Source organism: Cydia fagiglandana, chromosome 17 (assembly GCF_963556715.1).
Source record: "Cydia fagiglandana chromosome 17, ilCydFagi1.1, whole genome shotgun sequence".
Lineage (NCBI taxonomy): Eukaryota > Metazoa > Arthropoda > Insecta > Lepidoptera > Tortricidae > Cydia > Cydia fagiglandana.
The window spans coordinates 15,029,021-15,047,702 of record NC_085948.1 but is presented as its reverse complement, the minus strand read 5'-3'; the positions used below and the strand labels follow the sequence as shown (position 1 = coordinate 15,047,702).

The following is an 18,682-nucleotide window of genomic DNA, read 5'->3' as shown; positions in this document are numbered from 1 at the left end:
CTGCACTCCTGTATTACAAACAAGGTAGGTACCTAGTAAGTCAACAACATCTATATCTATTATCGAAATGTACTTTTGATAGTAGTAGTACGAAATGTAATCTGAAAGGAATCAAGTAATTTATTCCTGTAATGAGGAATCGACATTGATTCCAATTACTAGTAATTGTAATATTCGAAAAATTGATTCCTGATTCCTCAAATGGAATTGTAGGTACTTAGTAATTCGGTGTTGTTAGATTACAAAGTAATCTGGGAATCGGTAATCAGATTACAAAGTAATTTCGAGTAATAGTGGAATCATGAATCAATTACGAAATGCCCATCTGCACTGCATTCAATTGATATTTTTGGCGAACCGCGAGTTCACAGTTCGGGGCGAACTACTAGTAGTATTTAAAATTTATTTAGCTCTTATTTATTTTTACGGGTAAAATCTTGTGTCACGAATTTTACTTTATTTCAACATGCTTTGAGATGGAAATAAGTTTCTTTTTCGCACTATAGCAGTTTGCGGGAAAGCACGATCGCGTAGTTCAGTTGTGTACCTAAATCTGGCTAGGGGTAAGTAATTACGAGGTAATGAAAATTTTATCTTATCTTTTTAATGTAATATAATATATATGGTTTAGGGCAACAGCAGGGCAGTGCAGCTAGTGTTCGTACATACTTCACAAACAAATATTTTTATATTTTATTTTATTAATTATCACCTCAACTCAATTATAAAACGGATTTAAGATAACTCGCTGTCACCACACATATACTTAAGGCTGATTTAGACGGCGCGCGAACTCGCATGCGATTTTAGTTACATTGCGGACTGTCGGTTACGTCCAATTCAACCGACCGATCAAAACCCGCAATGGTATGAAAGTCGCATGCGAGTTCTCGCGTCGTCTAAATCAGCCCTTTGGCGCTCCCTTAGGTACTAATTTAGCATAGCAGCGCTAACGTCTATTTAAGTTGTGTTCACATTTACGAAATTTACTTATGTATATTCCCCGGGCGATGTAATTTAATATTAAAACTTTGAAAGAGATTTACGAAAGGGTTAGTCTAGCGTTTAAGTCAATCATGTCGCACCCAAAATATCACTAAAGCTGCCATCTCTCCCTGGATTATTATGTTTTCGTTGAAAAGGCTAAGCTAATTCAAACTTTGCAAATGAATATTCCGAAGCATCGACAAGGGACTTCGATTCTGATTTGACAATTTGTTAAGGTTTTGATCTTGTTTTACGACCTTGATGCGCGTCATAGTTTCGTCATAGAGAAATACGAGTATAGCAAGAATAGAATGCTCACTCCATACATCAGTTTTGGCAAAGAGATAGTATAGAGGGGTCCTGTCATAGTAAATTTTGTATCACTGTAAATTTACTGCCATCTATCCACACACAACTAAAACTCAAAATGAAAACGTATAAAATTATCAAAAAAATGTATAATATGGATAAATTATTTTATTATTTTTATATTGTTTTGACCCATGCTCATTCACTGATATCTATGTGTTAAAATTGTGAAATATGAAACGGTGTCGTCACGCTATCTAGCCGAGGATAGGCCAAAGGTGTGTGCGCCATCTATGCGAGAATGACTATTTCTTGATTTCCGAGGCACGTTTTTCCCTTAGACTTTATTCATCTTATACGAAGTTAGTCTTTGGTTTTGGTACCGAAAAGACTATGTATTATTTTCGTAATTGTCATCTAGCATCGAGTAGCGGAATTACTTATCAGTACCGCTACTTATAATAAATTATTAAGAGGGCGTAGAGGAGGGTAAATTTTCAGATTCTGTCAAATTACCCCATTTCACGCACAAACGCAGCTCACGCACACTACCTCAATTTACTGGGATAGGTCAGTGACCCCTAATGTTTTTTTAAAGATGCTCTTTCGAGTTTAGTGTTAACTACTGACCTCCTTTGAGGAATTAAAACTGTCAAACTTTCGTTTGTGAGAAGACAGAGAAAAAACACTTTTATATATAGCTTTCCTTGTTTGTTCATGTCATGTCATAGGTATGTGACGTATTAGGTAATTATTTATTTTCGTTGTTGACTTTTGTATTAAGATAGTTACAAACGGCGACGCTCTTAACTGTCCATCGGTAGACCTTATGCCTTTTGTAATAAGGTACGGAGTATAGTAAAATGCGCTATTTTGAAACCGTAATTTACAGACTTTTACAGGGATTTTTAATATATAAGAGCGCCTTAAAATTAGAATCAGCCTCCTGAGTTCTCTTTTGTTCCCAAATTTAAAGGTCTTTGCGAAATAGAGGCTTTAGTGTCTGACTTTAATTTGATAATCTGCAAAGTTAAACCGCCTAACTATTTACATTTATTAAAATTGTTATTTAAACTTTGAATAGATTTCATTGTTCTGAATCTTTGGTGATTTTGAAGAACTACAAAAATAGAGTAACAATGAATAAGCTGGGAATAACTACGTAAATTTTAAAATGAACTAGTATTTTCGAGTAATTGATAGGTATTTGAACTTGGTGGGTGGAACAATATTTTTTAACGCTGCAGACTCAAAGAACTTCAATAATAGAATAACAAAACAGTTAAATAGCTACGTAAATTATAAACTGAACAAAAAACTGATCAAAAAGTGAAGATGTCTAGTGGTGGTGCGGTCGTCATAGACGCGTTGGACACTCGGTGGAGGCAGATCATCCGCTCCGGATGCAACCCTGGACCATGATCCTCAGACATGAGGGACCGACCAGACCAGAGAGAGGTTAGTTCGATACTTACGTCCCTGATACTGATCACAATCCTCAGACATAAGGGACCGACCAGAGAGAGGTTAGTTCGATACTTACGTCCTAGGCACCATGCTGATGTTGGTCTTCCTGCTGGAGGTCAGTCTCCGCGACGTGGAGAGAGACATGGAGCCCCGAGTGCCCCGGGCCGAGCCGCCGCGGCACAACAGGTATCTAGAACAAATAATATTTTAGGTAATATAGGTATATATTCAAGTTATCCAATTTTAAAAGAAAATCAATTTGTTTTGCGTCTCAGCAGGGTATATTTCAGGGTCATAAAAAGGGTGTATTTTGTTTAAACTACTGTAGAATAATTTGAATTGCTTTAAGGGCTCTCAATCCACAACCCCTAGCTTCACTGTCACTATAGTACCCTAATTAATACTGTTGACATCTTTTACATATTGCCTAGGTAAACGTAGCCATTTAGTAACACTAGTGACTAGACTAGACGTCCATATATTATGTCCTTGGACTGAATGGCAAGCTATTGCTTCATAAGGATAGTAAGTAGTCAGAACTCAACACGAACGCAAATAAGAAAAAAACAGGCCAAGTGCGAGTCGGACTCGCGCACAAACTGTTTCGTACCATTACGCAAAAACGGCAAAAAATCACGTGTGCTGTATGGGAGTCCCACTGAGATATTTATTTTATTTGTTTTTAGTATTTGTTGTTACAACGGTAATAGAAAAATACATCATCTCTGAAAATTTCAACTGCCTAGCTATCACGGTTCATGAGATATAGCCTGGTGACAGACAGACCGACGGACAGCGGAGTCTTAGTAATAGCACAATAGGGTCCCGTTTTGACCCTCTGGGTACGGAACCCTAAAACGTTGTTTGCGTCATCTGATACAGCCCATACAACCATTTCTAGTCGCCGTTACGACGCGGTGTTGACACATCTTGTGTCGACACCGTCTGTTTCGGTCACAATTCCAGTCGCAGAGTCGTCGCCGTGTCGACACAGTTACCAGAAATGGGGAAGGGTCGACACATGACACAAAGTGACATAAAGTGTGGTCGCCGTGTGCACACATTGTTTCGGGTTTGCGACTACTTTATGCCAAAATCATTCGTTCATTCGTTCATTTCGTTCCTGTCAAATGGAAACTGTCAGATGGAAAAATGCTTTAATAAAAATAAGTGACATTAATACGCCATCTCTAAAACGGATTACAAGACGTAATTATATATTGTTTGCATTTATATTACAATAGGACTTAAATTATTATGGGGAATGTTGTGATGGTATCACTGATGTTCATACTATACTAAGACTCTAGTTTATCTATTACACATGCTCTATGTTTTGTCTATTCTCTCATGTCTCGGTCTTATAATGATCTCTTAATTAAAGTCGTTATATTCAATTTGAAAGTCTATTTATTCATATCACTACATGGTGTCAGAAGTGATGAAGAACTAAATAAAGTCATTTAAAATGTCGGACGAAGTCGTCCCAGCGAAAATAAAAGGAAAACATGGAATCCTTGGGTGCGCTCCTATGTGCACGACAGGCAATATGGCGGAGAACTATAAAAAATGGGTCCAGTCATTTAAATTATATCTCCGTGCGTCATCGTTGGACGAAGAGTCGGAGACGCGCAAAGTCGCGTTATTTTTACATCTAATCGGCGAACGTGGCGTTGAGATTTTTAATTCATTCGAAAAGGATGAAGAAAAAATCAAATACGACGACCTATTAAAACTGTTCAATGATTATTTCATTCCAAAGACTAACTTGACATATGAATGTCACAATTTTTTCACCTACAAGCAAGGCGAAGAAGAAACCCTGGACGAGTTTGTGACTAACCTGAGGGCAAAAAGTCAAACTTGTAAATTCTCAACCTTACAAGATACACTGATCAAGTCGATGTTTATATGTAATATGAACAGTAAGTATAACTATGTGCAGGAAAAATTACTTATTCAAGACGATTTGACTCTAGATGCAGCACTGCAAGTAGCAAAGGGCCTAGTTGCAGCCAAGAAACATGTGCAAACCATGCAAGAGCCAAGCGTTTTGTATATGAACAAGTGTAGGTCACGAACGCCAGCAAAATATACGTCTTCAAGTCAACGACCACAACGCTCACATTCACAACAAAGTCAGCCCAGGTCACAACAGTCAAGTCAGCAAAGGCAAGTACAGTCAGGTCAACAAAGTCAGCCGTTGTGTGGTAAATGTGGTCAAGTTCATAGATATAAGTGTCCAGCTGCTACTGTAGAATGCCTGAATTGCCACAAAATAGGTCATTACAAAAGAATGTGCAGATCAGGCAATCGAGTACACTATGTTGAAACAATGGAAGAACCAGAGGTCGGTGCTACATCATCGGATTTCTTCATAGGACACATCAGGGCAAGCACAGAATCTGAAACAGAATGGTCAATCAAGGTAACCATAAATGATGTCGATGTCAATTGTCTTATAGACACCGGGAGCGGTGTAGATGTAATGAATATAGAAGATTACAACAGTCTCAACCTCAAGACAAAGTTAGACAAGTCTCAGACAAGGATTACAGCGTATGGTAGTCATAGTATTGAAATTTTGGGTGAACAAACATTTTTATGTAAACTGTCGGTAAATAATGCGTGTGTAACAAGACCTATAACTTTTGTAATTGCAAATGTAACTTCACCTACAGTCATATAAGCGGGCCACTCACACACCTGCCGCAGGGGCAATACCGGTCGCACGGCGGTCGGAGCAATTTTAGGCTGTTTTCTACACACTAGCCTGCCACTCAGTGTGTAAGTGATAGTCCCACTGAACGCACGTCGACGAGAATGGCTCCTGTGTTAAAATAGTTATTTGTACAACAAGAGATCAAAGTTTTATATTTCTTCGACTGCTTATTTTGAGTCCCGTGCAAGCGAAAGATTCTATAATAGATTCACGAGCGTAGCGAGTGAATCTAATTTAGAATCTTGAGCGTAGTAAGGGATTCAAAAGCGCACGAGATGTAAATAACTTTGATCTCGTGTAGTACACAAAATTTTTCACCCTAAGCAGTGAGAACATACCTAGAGGGACAGAGATAATAGAACCCAAGTATATCGAACTTGTATTAGACCCCGCATGTTTAAATGACATTTGACTATAAAAGTCACTTGAATGACATTTTGTCTCACTCAGTGAGCAAAATCGCATTTTGCTCACTCATACTGTCTCACTAAGTGAGCAAAATGCGATTTTGCTCACTGAGTGAGACAAAATGACTCAGTGAGCAAAATCGCATTTTGCTCACTGTTTTTAAGAAGCAAAGTACCCTTGTTCGAGCTGCTGAGGTGAAAATAAACATTATTTATTCATTGATTTTCAGGTTTACAATGCCAACAGCAGAATTTTAAGACCTCTTTATTTTAATTTGGCGTACTTGGCTCTTTATTTTAAACTGTCAGTATAGAATTCGCGCTGAGAATAAAAAATATTTTTTGTATTTTTTATCCCACATGTGGGGCCGGCCTTTATATACATCTATTATCCGTGTCCAAATTTCACATTCTTTATTCATTGTGACAAGTGACCTCCGTTTGGTTCGGTAGTCGCCAATGAACTGACTGAAATTGCCCCAATCGTACTACACATGTAACAACCTAGCAGGGCGGTTGATACAATCTAGGGAGCTAGGAAGGTCTGGCGCCCCTGCCGCCCTGCTGCAGGCCCAATCTAAATATTGCCCCTGCTTCTCTACACACATAACAATTAAGGAGGCAATTAAGGGTCCAATTCCAATATTGCCCCTGCGGCAGGTGTGTGAGTGGCCCGCTTAGGAAGAGTAACATGCCGTCAACTGGGTCTAGTAAAAAGGATATATTGTATTGAGTCTGAAGTAAGTCAAAATGTAGATAAGGAATGTCAAAATAAGTCAGGTCAGTCAGTGAAACCAACAGTAATGAAATGTCAAACACACAGTCAAAGGATAAGTGTATAAAAAGCTTGTTGACTAAATATAGCGATGTTTTTGTCGGTTTAGGCTGTCTACCGGGCGAGTGCACCATAACAGTCGATCCAAATGTGCCGCCCAGAGTAGATGCGCCTAGAAAGGTGCCATTCGCACTGTATCCCAAACTCCAACAGGAATTGGATAAGATGGAGCAGATGGATGTCATCGCCAAAGTCACAGAGCCAACTAAATGGGTAAGTTCTTTAATTCTTGTAGAAAAGAAGAATGGTCAGCTTAGGGTATGTATTGACCCTAGACATTTAAATCAAGCCATTTGTCGTAGTCACTATCCTATACCAACTGTTGACATGGTACGTTCCAAAGTGGTTGGAGCTAAATATTACTCCACTTTGGATGCTAGCAGTGGTTTTTGGATGTGTCGTCTTAATGAAGAAAGCTCATATCTGACAACTTTCAATACGCCTTTCGGTAGGTACAGGTTCAAACGTTTGCCGTTTGGGGTAAGCTGTGCCCCAGAGTATTTTCACAGAGTGATGACTGAAGCTTTTAGTGATATACCGGGTGTCACAGTATATAGTGATGATATATTAGTGTCTGGCAAGTCAATAAATGAGCATAATGAACGTTTAACCATGGTCTTTGAGAGAGCACAGCAATTAAATATAAAATTTAATAAAGCCAAGTGCACATTTTCGGTCACAAATGTCAAATACTTAGGTCATATTTTTACAGCCGAAGGTGTCAAACCTGATAATGAAAAGATTAGAGCCATAACAGAAATGCCGTCACCTACATGTACTAAGGACCTACAAAGGTTTTTAGGCATGATTAATTATTTAGGTCTGTTTATAAAAAATCTAGCCGAGGAAGTAGCCCCTCTGAGGGATCTCTTAAAAAAAGACAATGTTTTTACATGGAATGAAAACTATGAGACAGTATTCAAACGTCTTAAAAATCTAATTTGTCATGCGCCAGTCCTAGCGCATTTTGATGTGAAAGTCCCGATAGTTCTTTCGGTAGATTCAAGCAGTAAAGCTGTCGGTGCAGTCTTACTGCAAAATAACCATCCGATATATTATTCGTCTAAGACCTTAACAGCAACTCAGCAAAGAATGGCTCAGATTGAGAAAGAACTTTATGCTATAGTCTTCGCATGTGTCCGATTTCATCAATTTATTTATGGCCAAACAGTTACTGTCGAAACTGATCACCGGCCGTTAATAACACTTTTTAATAAACCACTTGCAGAGGTACCTACACGCTTGCAGAGAATGATGCTAAAAATTCAAGCATATAGTCTCAATGTCATATACAAAAAAGGTACACTCATGTTCATTGCAGACACTCTATCTAGAGCTGCATTATCTGAGACTAGTGTTGATGAGCTTGATGAGGACATAGTAGTCCACGTCAACTTGTTAACGAAGTCGTTACCTGTCTCGCCTGAGCGTCTTCAGTGGCTAAAGGATGCCACTAACGCAGATGACGATATGCAAATTCTAAAAAAATATTACATATTTAAACTGCTCGAGTGATTTGATAAACTAAGTGTAATATAATCAACGCGCCACCACATTGTTTTAGTTTAGCCGGAAATGAAATTGTTTACTTCTCAGTGCCTGTGTTCATAACTATATTATTTGATGCATTTTTAGTACTTCGATGCGTATACTATACTTAAATAACAGAAATAACGCTTTACATACTACGAAACTTGTTAATTATGATGTATAAATATGGTTTAAGGCTGAGAAATATTGCAGTCACAAAGTAGTCGCAAATGTTTCGACTTTGTGTCGACTCTGTGTTGACACATGACACGCGCTGTCAAAAGTAATAACAAAGTTACTGGATTTGCAAAATGGCTCCTTGTGTTCATTCGTTTTCAGATATTCTCAAAGTGTAAGAGCCATGCCGTGGAATAAAAAAAAGTTAATCCTCATATTTTAATCGCGATTAATTTAGTCGACCTAACATAGATTGAAATTGCATTAATCTGAATATTAATCGAATAAATTATCGATTAAATCTCGATTGAAAGTTGACAGGGGGACATTTTTGTACGTAAATGGAATAGGATTTGCATGTAAATATTTCCCACCTTTTCGGGGCGGGGACAAATGGGAACACACAATTTTTGGATGTATTCCCATTTATTCCCGCAGGGAACAGATGGAATAGGATTTGAAAGCAAATATTTCCCATTTTTTCCCCCCTTATCGGGCTGGGGACAAATGGGAACACACAATTTTCGGATGTAATCCCATTTATCATTTATCCTCGCAGGAAACAGATGGAATAAGATTTGCATGTAAATATTTCCCATTTATTCCACCTTATCGGGGTGGGGACAAATGGGAACACACAATTTTCAGATGTATTCCCATTTATCCCCGTAGGGAACAGATGGAATAGGATTTGCATGTAAATATTTCCCAATTTTCCCACCTTTTCGGGGTGGGGACAAATGGGAAGATACAATTTTCAGATGTAATCCCATTTATCCACACAGGGAACAAATGGAATAGTATTTGCATGTAAATATTTCCCATTTTTTCCCACCTTATCGGGGTGGGGACAAATGGGAACACACAATTTTCGGACGTAATCCCATTTATCCTCGCAGGGAACAGATGGAATAGGATTTGCATGTAAATATTTCCCATTTTTTCCACCTTATCAGGGTGGGGACAAATGGGAACACACAATTTTCGGATGTATTCCCATTTATCTCCGTAGGGAACAGATGGAATAGGATTTGCATGTAAATATTTCCCATTTTTTCCACCTTATCGGGGTGGGGACAAATGGGAACACACAATTTTCGGATGTATTCCCATTTATCCCCGTAGGGAACAGATGGAATAGGCTTTGCATGTAAATATTTCCCAATTTTCCCACCTTTTCGGGGTGGGGACAAATAGGAACACACAATTTTCAGATGTAATCCCATTTATCCCCGCAGGGAACAGATGGAATAGGCTTTGCATGTAAATATTTCCCAATTTTCCCACCTTTTCGGGGTGGGGACAAATGGGAACACACAATTTTCAGATGTAATCCCATTTATCCCCGCAGGGAACAGATGGAATAGTATTTGCATGTAAATATTGCCCATTTTTTCCCACCTTATCGGGGTGGGGACAAATGGGAACACACAATTTTCAGATGTACTCCCTGGCGTGACAATGTGACGTAACGTGACAGGTGCGACATTTCGACAAGTCTCATTGTTGCTGACGTCACAGGCATCCATGGGCTACGGTTATCGCTTACCATCGGGCGGGCCGTATTCCTGTTTATCACCATCATTGTATTATTTTTAAAAACTTTATTATATCGGCAAAAACATGTATTTCTTTTGCGATGCAGTAATATACCCTATTGTTGGACCTGTCACGTCCTAAAACCTATAAAACAATATTTATGACGACTTTTATGACAACATGCGTAGCCGCCATCTTGGATTATAAAATGGTCATCATTTTCGAATTCTGCACTCCCTAAAACCTATAAATCGACATCCGTGACGACGCAAGTTATCTTTATTTTCAGATCTAACCAATTGCTACAGAATACAAAGGACAAAAAAAGAAGCAAGGAGGTAATGAAACAAGCAAAAATACTGATGATTCCTCGACGCAATTGGATGATTCTTAAATTGTGTCCAGATTTTCTTGTCATAAAAGTTTTTATTTTTCACATATAACTCACACAAGCTCCGTGACATTTCGACCTTGTAATTTTTTTAATGTTTTTGTTTATATATGCGTATCTCACTAGAATAATATAATCAAGGTATGTTTATGTTTGATGGTTGAAATAGTAACTCTAAAAATTATATTTGTGTCTTATATTCCTACTGAAGACTTTTATTTTTCCTTTTCCTTCTACACAAGTTAGGCCAAGTAATAAGAATTTAGGGCTCTCAATTTTATCTTGACTTCTACATCAGTAAAGCTACGAGGCCATGTTTGGTATCGTTTTCGTATAAATTCACAGTACCTTTAGTTATGGTATCACATTGACACCATTCCGAAGTAAAAACATATAAACTTATTAAAATACTTTCTTTTAAACTCCTCTTCACGCTTAAACTGCTGAACAGTTTTAATTTAAAGGTACACATATATTTTGAGTCCCGAGACAGGACATGATAAGTTATGTCAAAAATCATCCTTTAAAGGTGTGAAATGTGGTGCAGGGCGGAATTCAGAATTGAATTCTTGAAGTTAATACTTACTGTTTAAGTTTAGGTTTGAAGTCATGATTTTTATCATTTTCAACTAAATCAAAGATGTAGAATTGTAGACCATCCCAAATTTCATATAAATCGGTTCAGCGGTTATTGATTGTCCATACAAATTTTCACGCCACTTTTCACATCTTCAAAAGATGATTTTGGTTATAAGATCTATCCTATGTCCTGTTCCGGGACGCAAACTATTTCTATACCAAATTTCAACGAAATCGGTTCAGCGGTTAAGCGTCAAGAGGAGTTTAAAAAATACCGGCCAAGTGCGAGCCGGACTCGCGTATTAAGGGTTCCGTACATTAAGTCCGCCTCGCGCTTGGCTGCACATTTCTAATAGGTTTTCCTGTCATCTTAATAATCGTGATAGGTAAAGGACTATTTTGTGTATTTTTTTCAAAATTTATGACCTAGTAGTTTCGGAGATAAAGGGGGGGGGGGGCAATGGTAATTTTTTGGGTATAAAATCAATTTGTTTACGTTATGGGTCTCTAATTTACATATATGTACCAAATTTCAACTTAATTGGTCCAGTAGTTTCCGAGAAAATAGGCTGTGACAGACGGACAGACATACAGACGCACGAGTGATCCTATAAGGGTTCAATTTTTTCCTTTTGAGGTACGGAACCCTAAAAAAATTGTTTTTAAATTTTGTGGAACACGGCCTAGCACCTTCACTGATGTAGAGATCAAGATAAAATTGAGAGCCCTAAATAAAGTTTCAAGAGCGGATATCTCAAAAACTATTCAATATATGGAAAAAATTGACTAAATAAACTTGTAACAAATTAAATTAACTTTCATTTTCTATAAGTGGCCATGTCGCTACGATGCATAGTTTCCGAGATATAATCGAAAAACCGGAAAATGGGACCTTCAAAGCCCCCTCTCTCCCCCCCCGCTCAAAGGCTACGGCCGAGGACTTTTGATATGTTCACCTCCTAACTTGTCCAAACCAAGTTAAGGAGCCAAAAATTGTGTTCTGAGCATTTCCCTCTACAACTTTATTGAGCATTCGTTGCCTGACCTAGTAGCGTATTGCATTTCTTTAAAAACTTTTCTGTAAAAGGTTGACGGGTGTTGGGTGTTTATATGGTTTTGGTCGATTTTTATCATTCGCATCGCCCATGATGACTTACTAGAATTACGAGCACACGAGACACTAATAGTAGTTTGACAAACCTTGGTTTTCAAGAGGTATTTTATATTGACATTTGCTGTCACAAATTTGCTGTCAGATTTAGTCGCAAACCGCACGCAAAGTGCACACAAATGTGTCGACACCTTGTTACGGAAAAGTGTAGACACGGCGACGACACTTTGTTTCGAAACAATTCTAGACACATTGTGTGGACTCTGTTACGACACATCTGACATTTAGTTACCACTTTGATGATTCTGCGACTGGAATGGTTATATGGGAGACGTAGGGTTTTGCTTCCGAGAGTAATGGACACTTTACCACGCACGATATTTGCAATTGTCATACTTTGCCGACGCGCTTATATCAACCATCAACCCGAAACTACAACGGAAATAACACTCTAATACATACAGCTTTAAGGATAAGTTACTATGAATCATGTCTAACATTAACGTATCAGATTTGCAAAGTGCTCTCTGGCGGGAGTGAAAATCTTTTGTAAAGAGGAAGATTCCATCGAAATATCGTGGAAAAATCGACCATATTATGAACGACACACGTGGCATAATGGTTTGAGCTGTCATGGCGGAAAATTGACGGGCTTATAAGTTGTACAGATGTTTTACTCATGGATGTGTCAGGACAAATTAGGTAATATGAAACCTCTTACTTACATTAGTAGGTAGATGTTGTTAATTCCTATGAGAGCGCGAGTGTTACATGCACAGACAAGACATCCTCCAGAATTACGGCCCAATTCGAACTTTAAGATACGTCAGTTAATAGATCTAGAAAAGATATGGATTAGATATGTCAGTGTCAAAAGTGACGTTATTGTTTGAAGAAATGTCACATTTGACACTGACATATCTAATCCATATCTTTTCTAGATCTATTAACTGACTTTGTAACTGACGTATCTTAAAGTTCGAATTGGGCCGTTAGTATAGTCGCGCTAACCCCTCTGCCACGCATACGGTAATTTTACTCCATGTTCGAGTCGAAAGTGTCTTTTTGTGTGACGTCCGTGTCTTTGAACGGACCAATCACGGCACGGGACTTCGCTCACCTCGTCCCGCGCACCCCGCATTTTTGGCATCATCGGTTGCATGAAATAATTGCTCTAAACTCGGTCGAGAGACTCTAGAGGATTCCTAGTTTGTGAGTCAACGTCAGTACTTTTTGTACCGAGACTGATTGAACTAGCAAGACACGTTCGTACATACGTTTCCGTGAAAAACGAAGGAAAACAATTATGTTTACTACGTTTACAAGTACATTACACACATTTAAGGAAAGAATATATTAAATGATTATTTGTGTACCTAATGGTCGTACTACGAGGGCTGCTACTTATGTATCCGGAAACACAAAAAATAACAAATATCTGTAGTTATAAATGGTTTCATTGCCTTTGTATTTGTCCACCAAGATGAATGATGCACTTTTGCAAATGTAGAAACGACTTTTCATAGCACTTTTTCCATTCTGATCTTGGTATACAAGACGTGCATTTTGTAGGCAATAACGGCTCTTTCGCGAGTTTTTCTTTTTTTTTTTAACCAAATGTTACAGTAATATCTTACAAATGCTCGTCATACTATTGCCATGAGATGCCTCTATCTTGCGATATATACTATAACCATCTTGCATTATAAGCTCGTTCACAGCATCTATATTTTGTGGGATAACAGCCGATTTTGAGCGTTTTTTTTTTTATTCGTCCTACCATAAATACCGTAATATACTACGACCACAATTTATTCACTAAAACATTGACCTTCGATGGAACTTACTCCCCAAAAGTCGAAAAAAGTCGATCCATGCACTATTTTTGAGTTTATCCACTCCGAACATCGTAAAAAAAACATCTGCACGAAAATTTTCACAAGAAAATCCGTTGATGGTGCAACAAAGATTTTTTTTAAATAATGCTACAATGTAAAACCAATTGATAAACATGTGAAACAAACTGTATTTTGCTTCCAAAGAGTTCCATTTTTATATGTTATAAATATATTTTTAATATAGTTCCAGTAAGTGGCCCATTCCGGATACATAAGTAGCAGCCCTCGTACTAATTTTAGTTATAGGACCATTAGGTACACAGATAATCATTTATTCAGTGCCTAAGTAGACTTTCATAAATTATTAATCATATGACTCCAACAAGAAATATGCGTCTAAGTGCCTAGAATCGAAATGAGGCATTCGTTTTCATTATCGGGAAAACTTTCTCGTGTAGTGACAAGTTAATTTACTAGTTCTATTTATAACTTACTTTGTTGGCTTTATTCCTACAAATTTTATATTAAAGGAAACATGGAAATATTCACCGCTTCCGGCAAGAATTGATCCCGCAGGTCTTCAACGACCAAAGGAAAAAATGGAAAGTTTCACGCGCTTCTGATAGGCTTCCGTAGGTCGGTTGGCTAAGAGCAATGCACGTAATGCAGGTTCAAGTCCTGCCGGAAGGCACCATATATTATGTTATAATTTTGTGCTGTGGCAAGTCAATAACAATATACATAGTATCGTAATGCGAGGCAATTGATAATCAAGTCAATAACAAGGATGATAGTGACGGACATATTGTTGTGTGTTGTGTTGTGATATTGAAGTGCTTTCCGAAAATGCCACTGGTGCAGCAACCCCCTCCACCAGTGGTATTTCATTCATTTTCAATGGAGTTAAAACTGTCGAAGATAAAGCGAAAGCCAACAATTCACCAATCGTTTGAATCCTGTACTGAGAGGATAGATGAGGATAGATTTAATAACAATATAAATAATAGTGACGAACCTAATATTCAAGTGCTTCCTGAAAATGCCACTGGTGCAGTAAAGGGCGATGGGGTTGACGCAGCTGTTGAGGAACAACTGATGGAAAATACTTCTCTAGTCATTGTAGACCTTTCGGAATGCAAGGCTATTGATAGACCAGAAAATAACAAGGATCATTGTGACGCACCTGTTGAAGTGCTTCTTGAAAATACCGCTGGTGCAGTAACGGGCAATGGGGTAAACGCGGCAGTCAATGATAAATCACTGCAATCCGGCTGTAAGGCTGTAGATACAGTTAATAACAATATAAATAATAGTGACGTACCTATTGAAGTGCTTCCTGAAAATGCCACTGGTGCAGTAAAGGGCGATGGGGTTGACGCAGCTGTTGAGGAAGGAGAAGCAGAAGCCGATGATACGCAGAGCGTGCCACCAGCCGTTGTAGTCCTCCTGGGCTGTTGGGCTGTGGATGAAAAATAAGTTTTATGGCAAAAATTTCATTTTTAGGGTTCCGTACCCAAAGAGTAAAACGGGACCCTATTACTAAGACTCTGCTGTCCGTCCGTCCGTCCGTCCGTCCGTCCGTCCGTCCGTCCGTCCGTCTGTCACCAGGCTGTATCTCACGAACCGTGATAGCTAGACAGTTGAAATTTTCACAGATGATGTATTTCTGTTGCCGCTATAACAACAAATACTAAAAACAGAATAAAATAAAGATTTAAATGGGGCTCCCATACAACAAACGTGATTTTTGACCAAAGTTAAGCAACGTCGGGAGGGGTCAGTACTTGGATGGGTGACCGTTTTCTTTTTGCTTTTTTTTTTTTTTTTTTTGCATTATGGTACTGTAACTAGCCGTAAGCCCTATCTATAAATATAAAACATTTAAGTAATAAAAAGCCTTAATTATGAAATTGAATTAGACTTTACTCATACTTCAATATAAATATGAAGTTAAAACGTTTGATAACAACGCCATCTGTGGGCAGTGGTGGGAATTAAGTTCATAACAAGTTATGTATTGACCGTCGGAGCGTTATCAACAAGACACCTAACGTTCAAGTAGTTGCGTAAGAAATTCATAGATGGCACTAAGATGTGACATCAATCAAAAATAAATCTTACGTGTGAGGCACAAGGGCTACACAGATAATGTGTCGTTACGACTTTTGGTTCTGAGGTATCAAATGTCTCAATTACAGAGCGTGTCTGAACTATTTCGTCGAACCAAAATAATTCTTAATAGTCTGGTTTTATTTTTCATAAAATCGATTTCGACTGGCAAATCATATTACTTTTTGGCAACCGGGTTTTTTAACCTAATTATACCCCGCTGAATCCGAATTTGCCGGTTGCTCGATCGAAATCTTGACCGGAAGTGAGATATTTGACATTAAAGGTCCCTTTTTTTAGCTTTTCGTAAATAACTCTTAAACGGTGGCGCATAGCAAAAAATGTTCTATAACATAAGTAATCTGCATAAAATTGCCTACAAGAAAGATTTAGTACAACTTTTCGCTAGGATCAATATTCAAAGAGATATTAACGCGGGAAATTTAATTATAATCACTTCTAAGGTACCTTTTTTTAGTTTTTCATAAATAACTCATAAACGGTGGCCCATATCAAAAAATGTTGTTAAACGATAATAATCTACACAAAATTTTGAACAAAACAAATTCAGTACACTTTTCGCAGGGATCAATATTTAAAAAGATAATAAAGAGGGAAAGTTCTAGTATAAGGAATTCTAAGTTTCCTTGTTTTATTTATTCGTTAATAATTTGAAAAGTATGACTCATAGCAAAAAAAATCTTATACATAAATAATAAACATAAAATTTTCTACAAGAAACATGTAGAACACTTTTCGCTAGGATCAATATTTAAAAAGACAAAGCAGCGGGTAAGTTATAAATAATCAATTTTAAAATCCCTGTTTAGTTTTTTGTAAGTAACTCCTAAACGGTGTCCCGTAGCAAAATAGGTTTTTAAGAATAAATTATCTCCATAAAATTTCCTCCAAAAAATATCTGGAACACTTTTCTCTAGGATCAATATTTAAAGCGATATTATAAGAAGAAAGTTAATTACAATCAGTTCACAGGTCACTTTTTTTTTTTTCGTAAATAACTCGTAAACGGTGGCCCGTTGCAAGTTGCAAAAGAATATTATACATAAAGATGAAACATTAAACTGTCCACAAAAAAGGTTCTGTACACTTTTTCGCTACGATCAATATTTAAAGAGGTATTAAAGGGGGTAAGTTAATTGTAATCAATTTCCAGGTCCCTATTCTAAAATCCTGTTGGGGGCGGTTCGAAAACTAAGTAATGTCCGACTCGCGCTTGAATGCATATTTCTCATAGGTTTTCCTGTTGCCTATAGGTAAAGAACTATTTTGTATGTTTTTTTTTTTCAAAGTTTTAGACCCAGTAGTTTTGGAGAGCCCCCCCCCCTTTATCTCCGAAACTCCGAAAACTTACAACATAGTTTTTTTTTAATTAAAAAAACTATTTTGTAAGTTTTGCTCGAAATATGCAGTCAAGCGTGAGTCGGACCAATTACTTAGTTTTTTTCAAAGTTTTAGACCCAGTAGTTTTGGAGAGCCCCCCCCCCCTTTATCTCCGAAACTCCGAAAACTTACAACATAGTTTTTTTTTAATTAAAAAAACTATTTTGTAAGTTTTGTTCGAAATATGCAGTCAAGCGTGAGTCGGACCAATTACTTAGTTTATGATCCGACCCCTACGGGTTTTTTAAAGGCAATTCACTCGCGTTTCACATATAAAAAATACATTGTTGAAATTTGGGTAATGTACGGAACCCTTGCAACGCGAGTCCGACTCGCGCTTGGCCGGTTTTTGGTACAAGCTTTTATCGCTGACGGTACTTTTCACATGCAACTAATACTCATCGAGACAATTCTAAAAACCCCAAACACAATTAGGTTTCGTTGTTTTATCACAGAATTCCTTTGGCCACCTCCGTTCTCCATCATCAGATCAGCTCGATGACACCAGAATATTATTGCATTCTCACCCGACTTACGTATGTATGCAAAATTTCAGCTCAATCGGACATCGGGAAGTGGATCAAATTTAACTTGCAAGATTTGATTACAGACAGACAGACAGACAGTGAGAGTAAATAAAAGCTTTTAATATATTAATACACCAGATAAAACTAATTAATTCCTCTAATTTTATATTAACCGACAATAACTATGATACAAAATACTGTTCCTTAGAACAAAACTTTTCAGTAGTAAGTACCACTTTTTTATACCACATCGATGGCAAACAAGCATACGGCCCGCCTGATGGCAAGCAGTCACCGTAGCCTATGGACGCCTGCAACTGCAGAGGTGTTACATGCACGTTGCCGACCTTTTTAAAGCTGCTAAATGTAAGGTACTAATAAAACAATAAGTAACAGTAGTTAAAATGGGGTGAGGGCATACGTTTGTGTATGTCGGCGGCTGATCGTAAGATTAGGCAGATCGTAATGTTCCTGTGTAATGTTTTGACGATGGTCACATTAAACCAATATATAGGTAGGATAGGTTCATCAGGTTGCTTCAGATGCCCGAAGGGCAAACTGCCCAGAAATAGGAGCCTCCCGTAGCCGGGCTCCGTCGATTCGGGGAACGAGTCAAAGACTTTCACGTTTCACGATATGCCTAGGAATTTCACAGTATGTCTGATTTTACGATCGGCCGCCGACATGTATATTACGTTGTTGGTAGTACAAACGGCAACACTTCTAACCTAACTGTACATCGGCGAACCTTAT

General features: G+C 37.9%; 1 protein-coding gene across 1 annotated transcript in view; it reads right to left on the bottom strand.

Moving 5' to 3' along the window:
• Positions 1-18,682, bottom strand: part of LOC134672595 (neuropeptide CCHamide-1 receptor-like) — a 269,080-nt gene that overhangs the window by 3,410 nt on the left and 246,988 nt on the right. Inside the window, exons 7-8 of the mRNA XM_063530546.1 lie at positions 15,214-15,351; positions 2,840-2,953 (exon numbers count right to left, since the gene is read on the bottom strand). Of these exons, the coding sequence (XP_063386616.1) occupies positions 2,840-2,953; positions 15,214-15,351 (252 nt within the window). The remainder of the gene's footprint in view (positions 1-2,839; positions 2,954-15,213; positions 15,352-18,682) is intronic.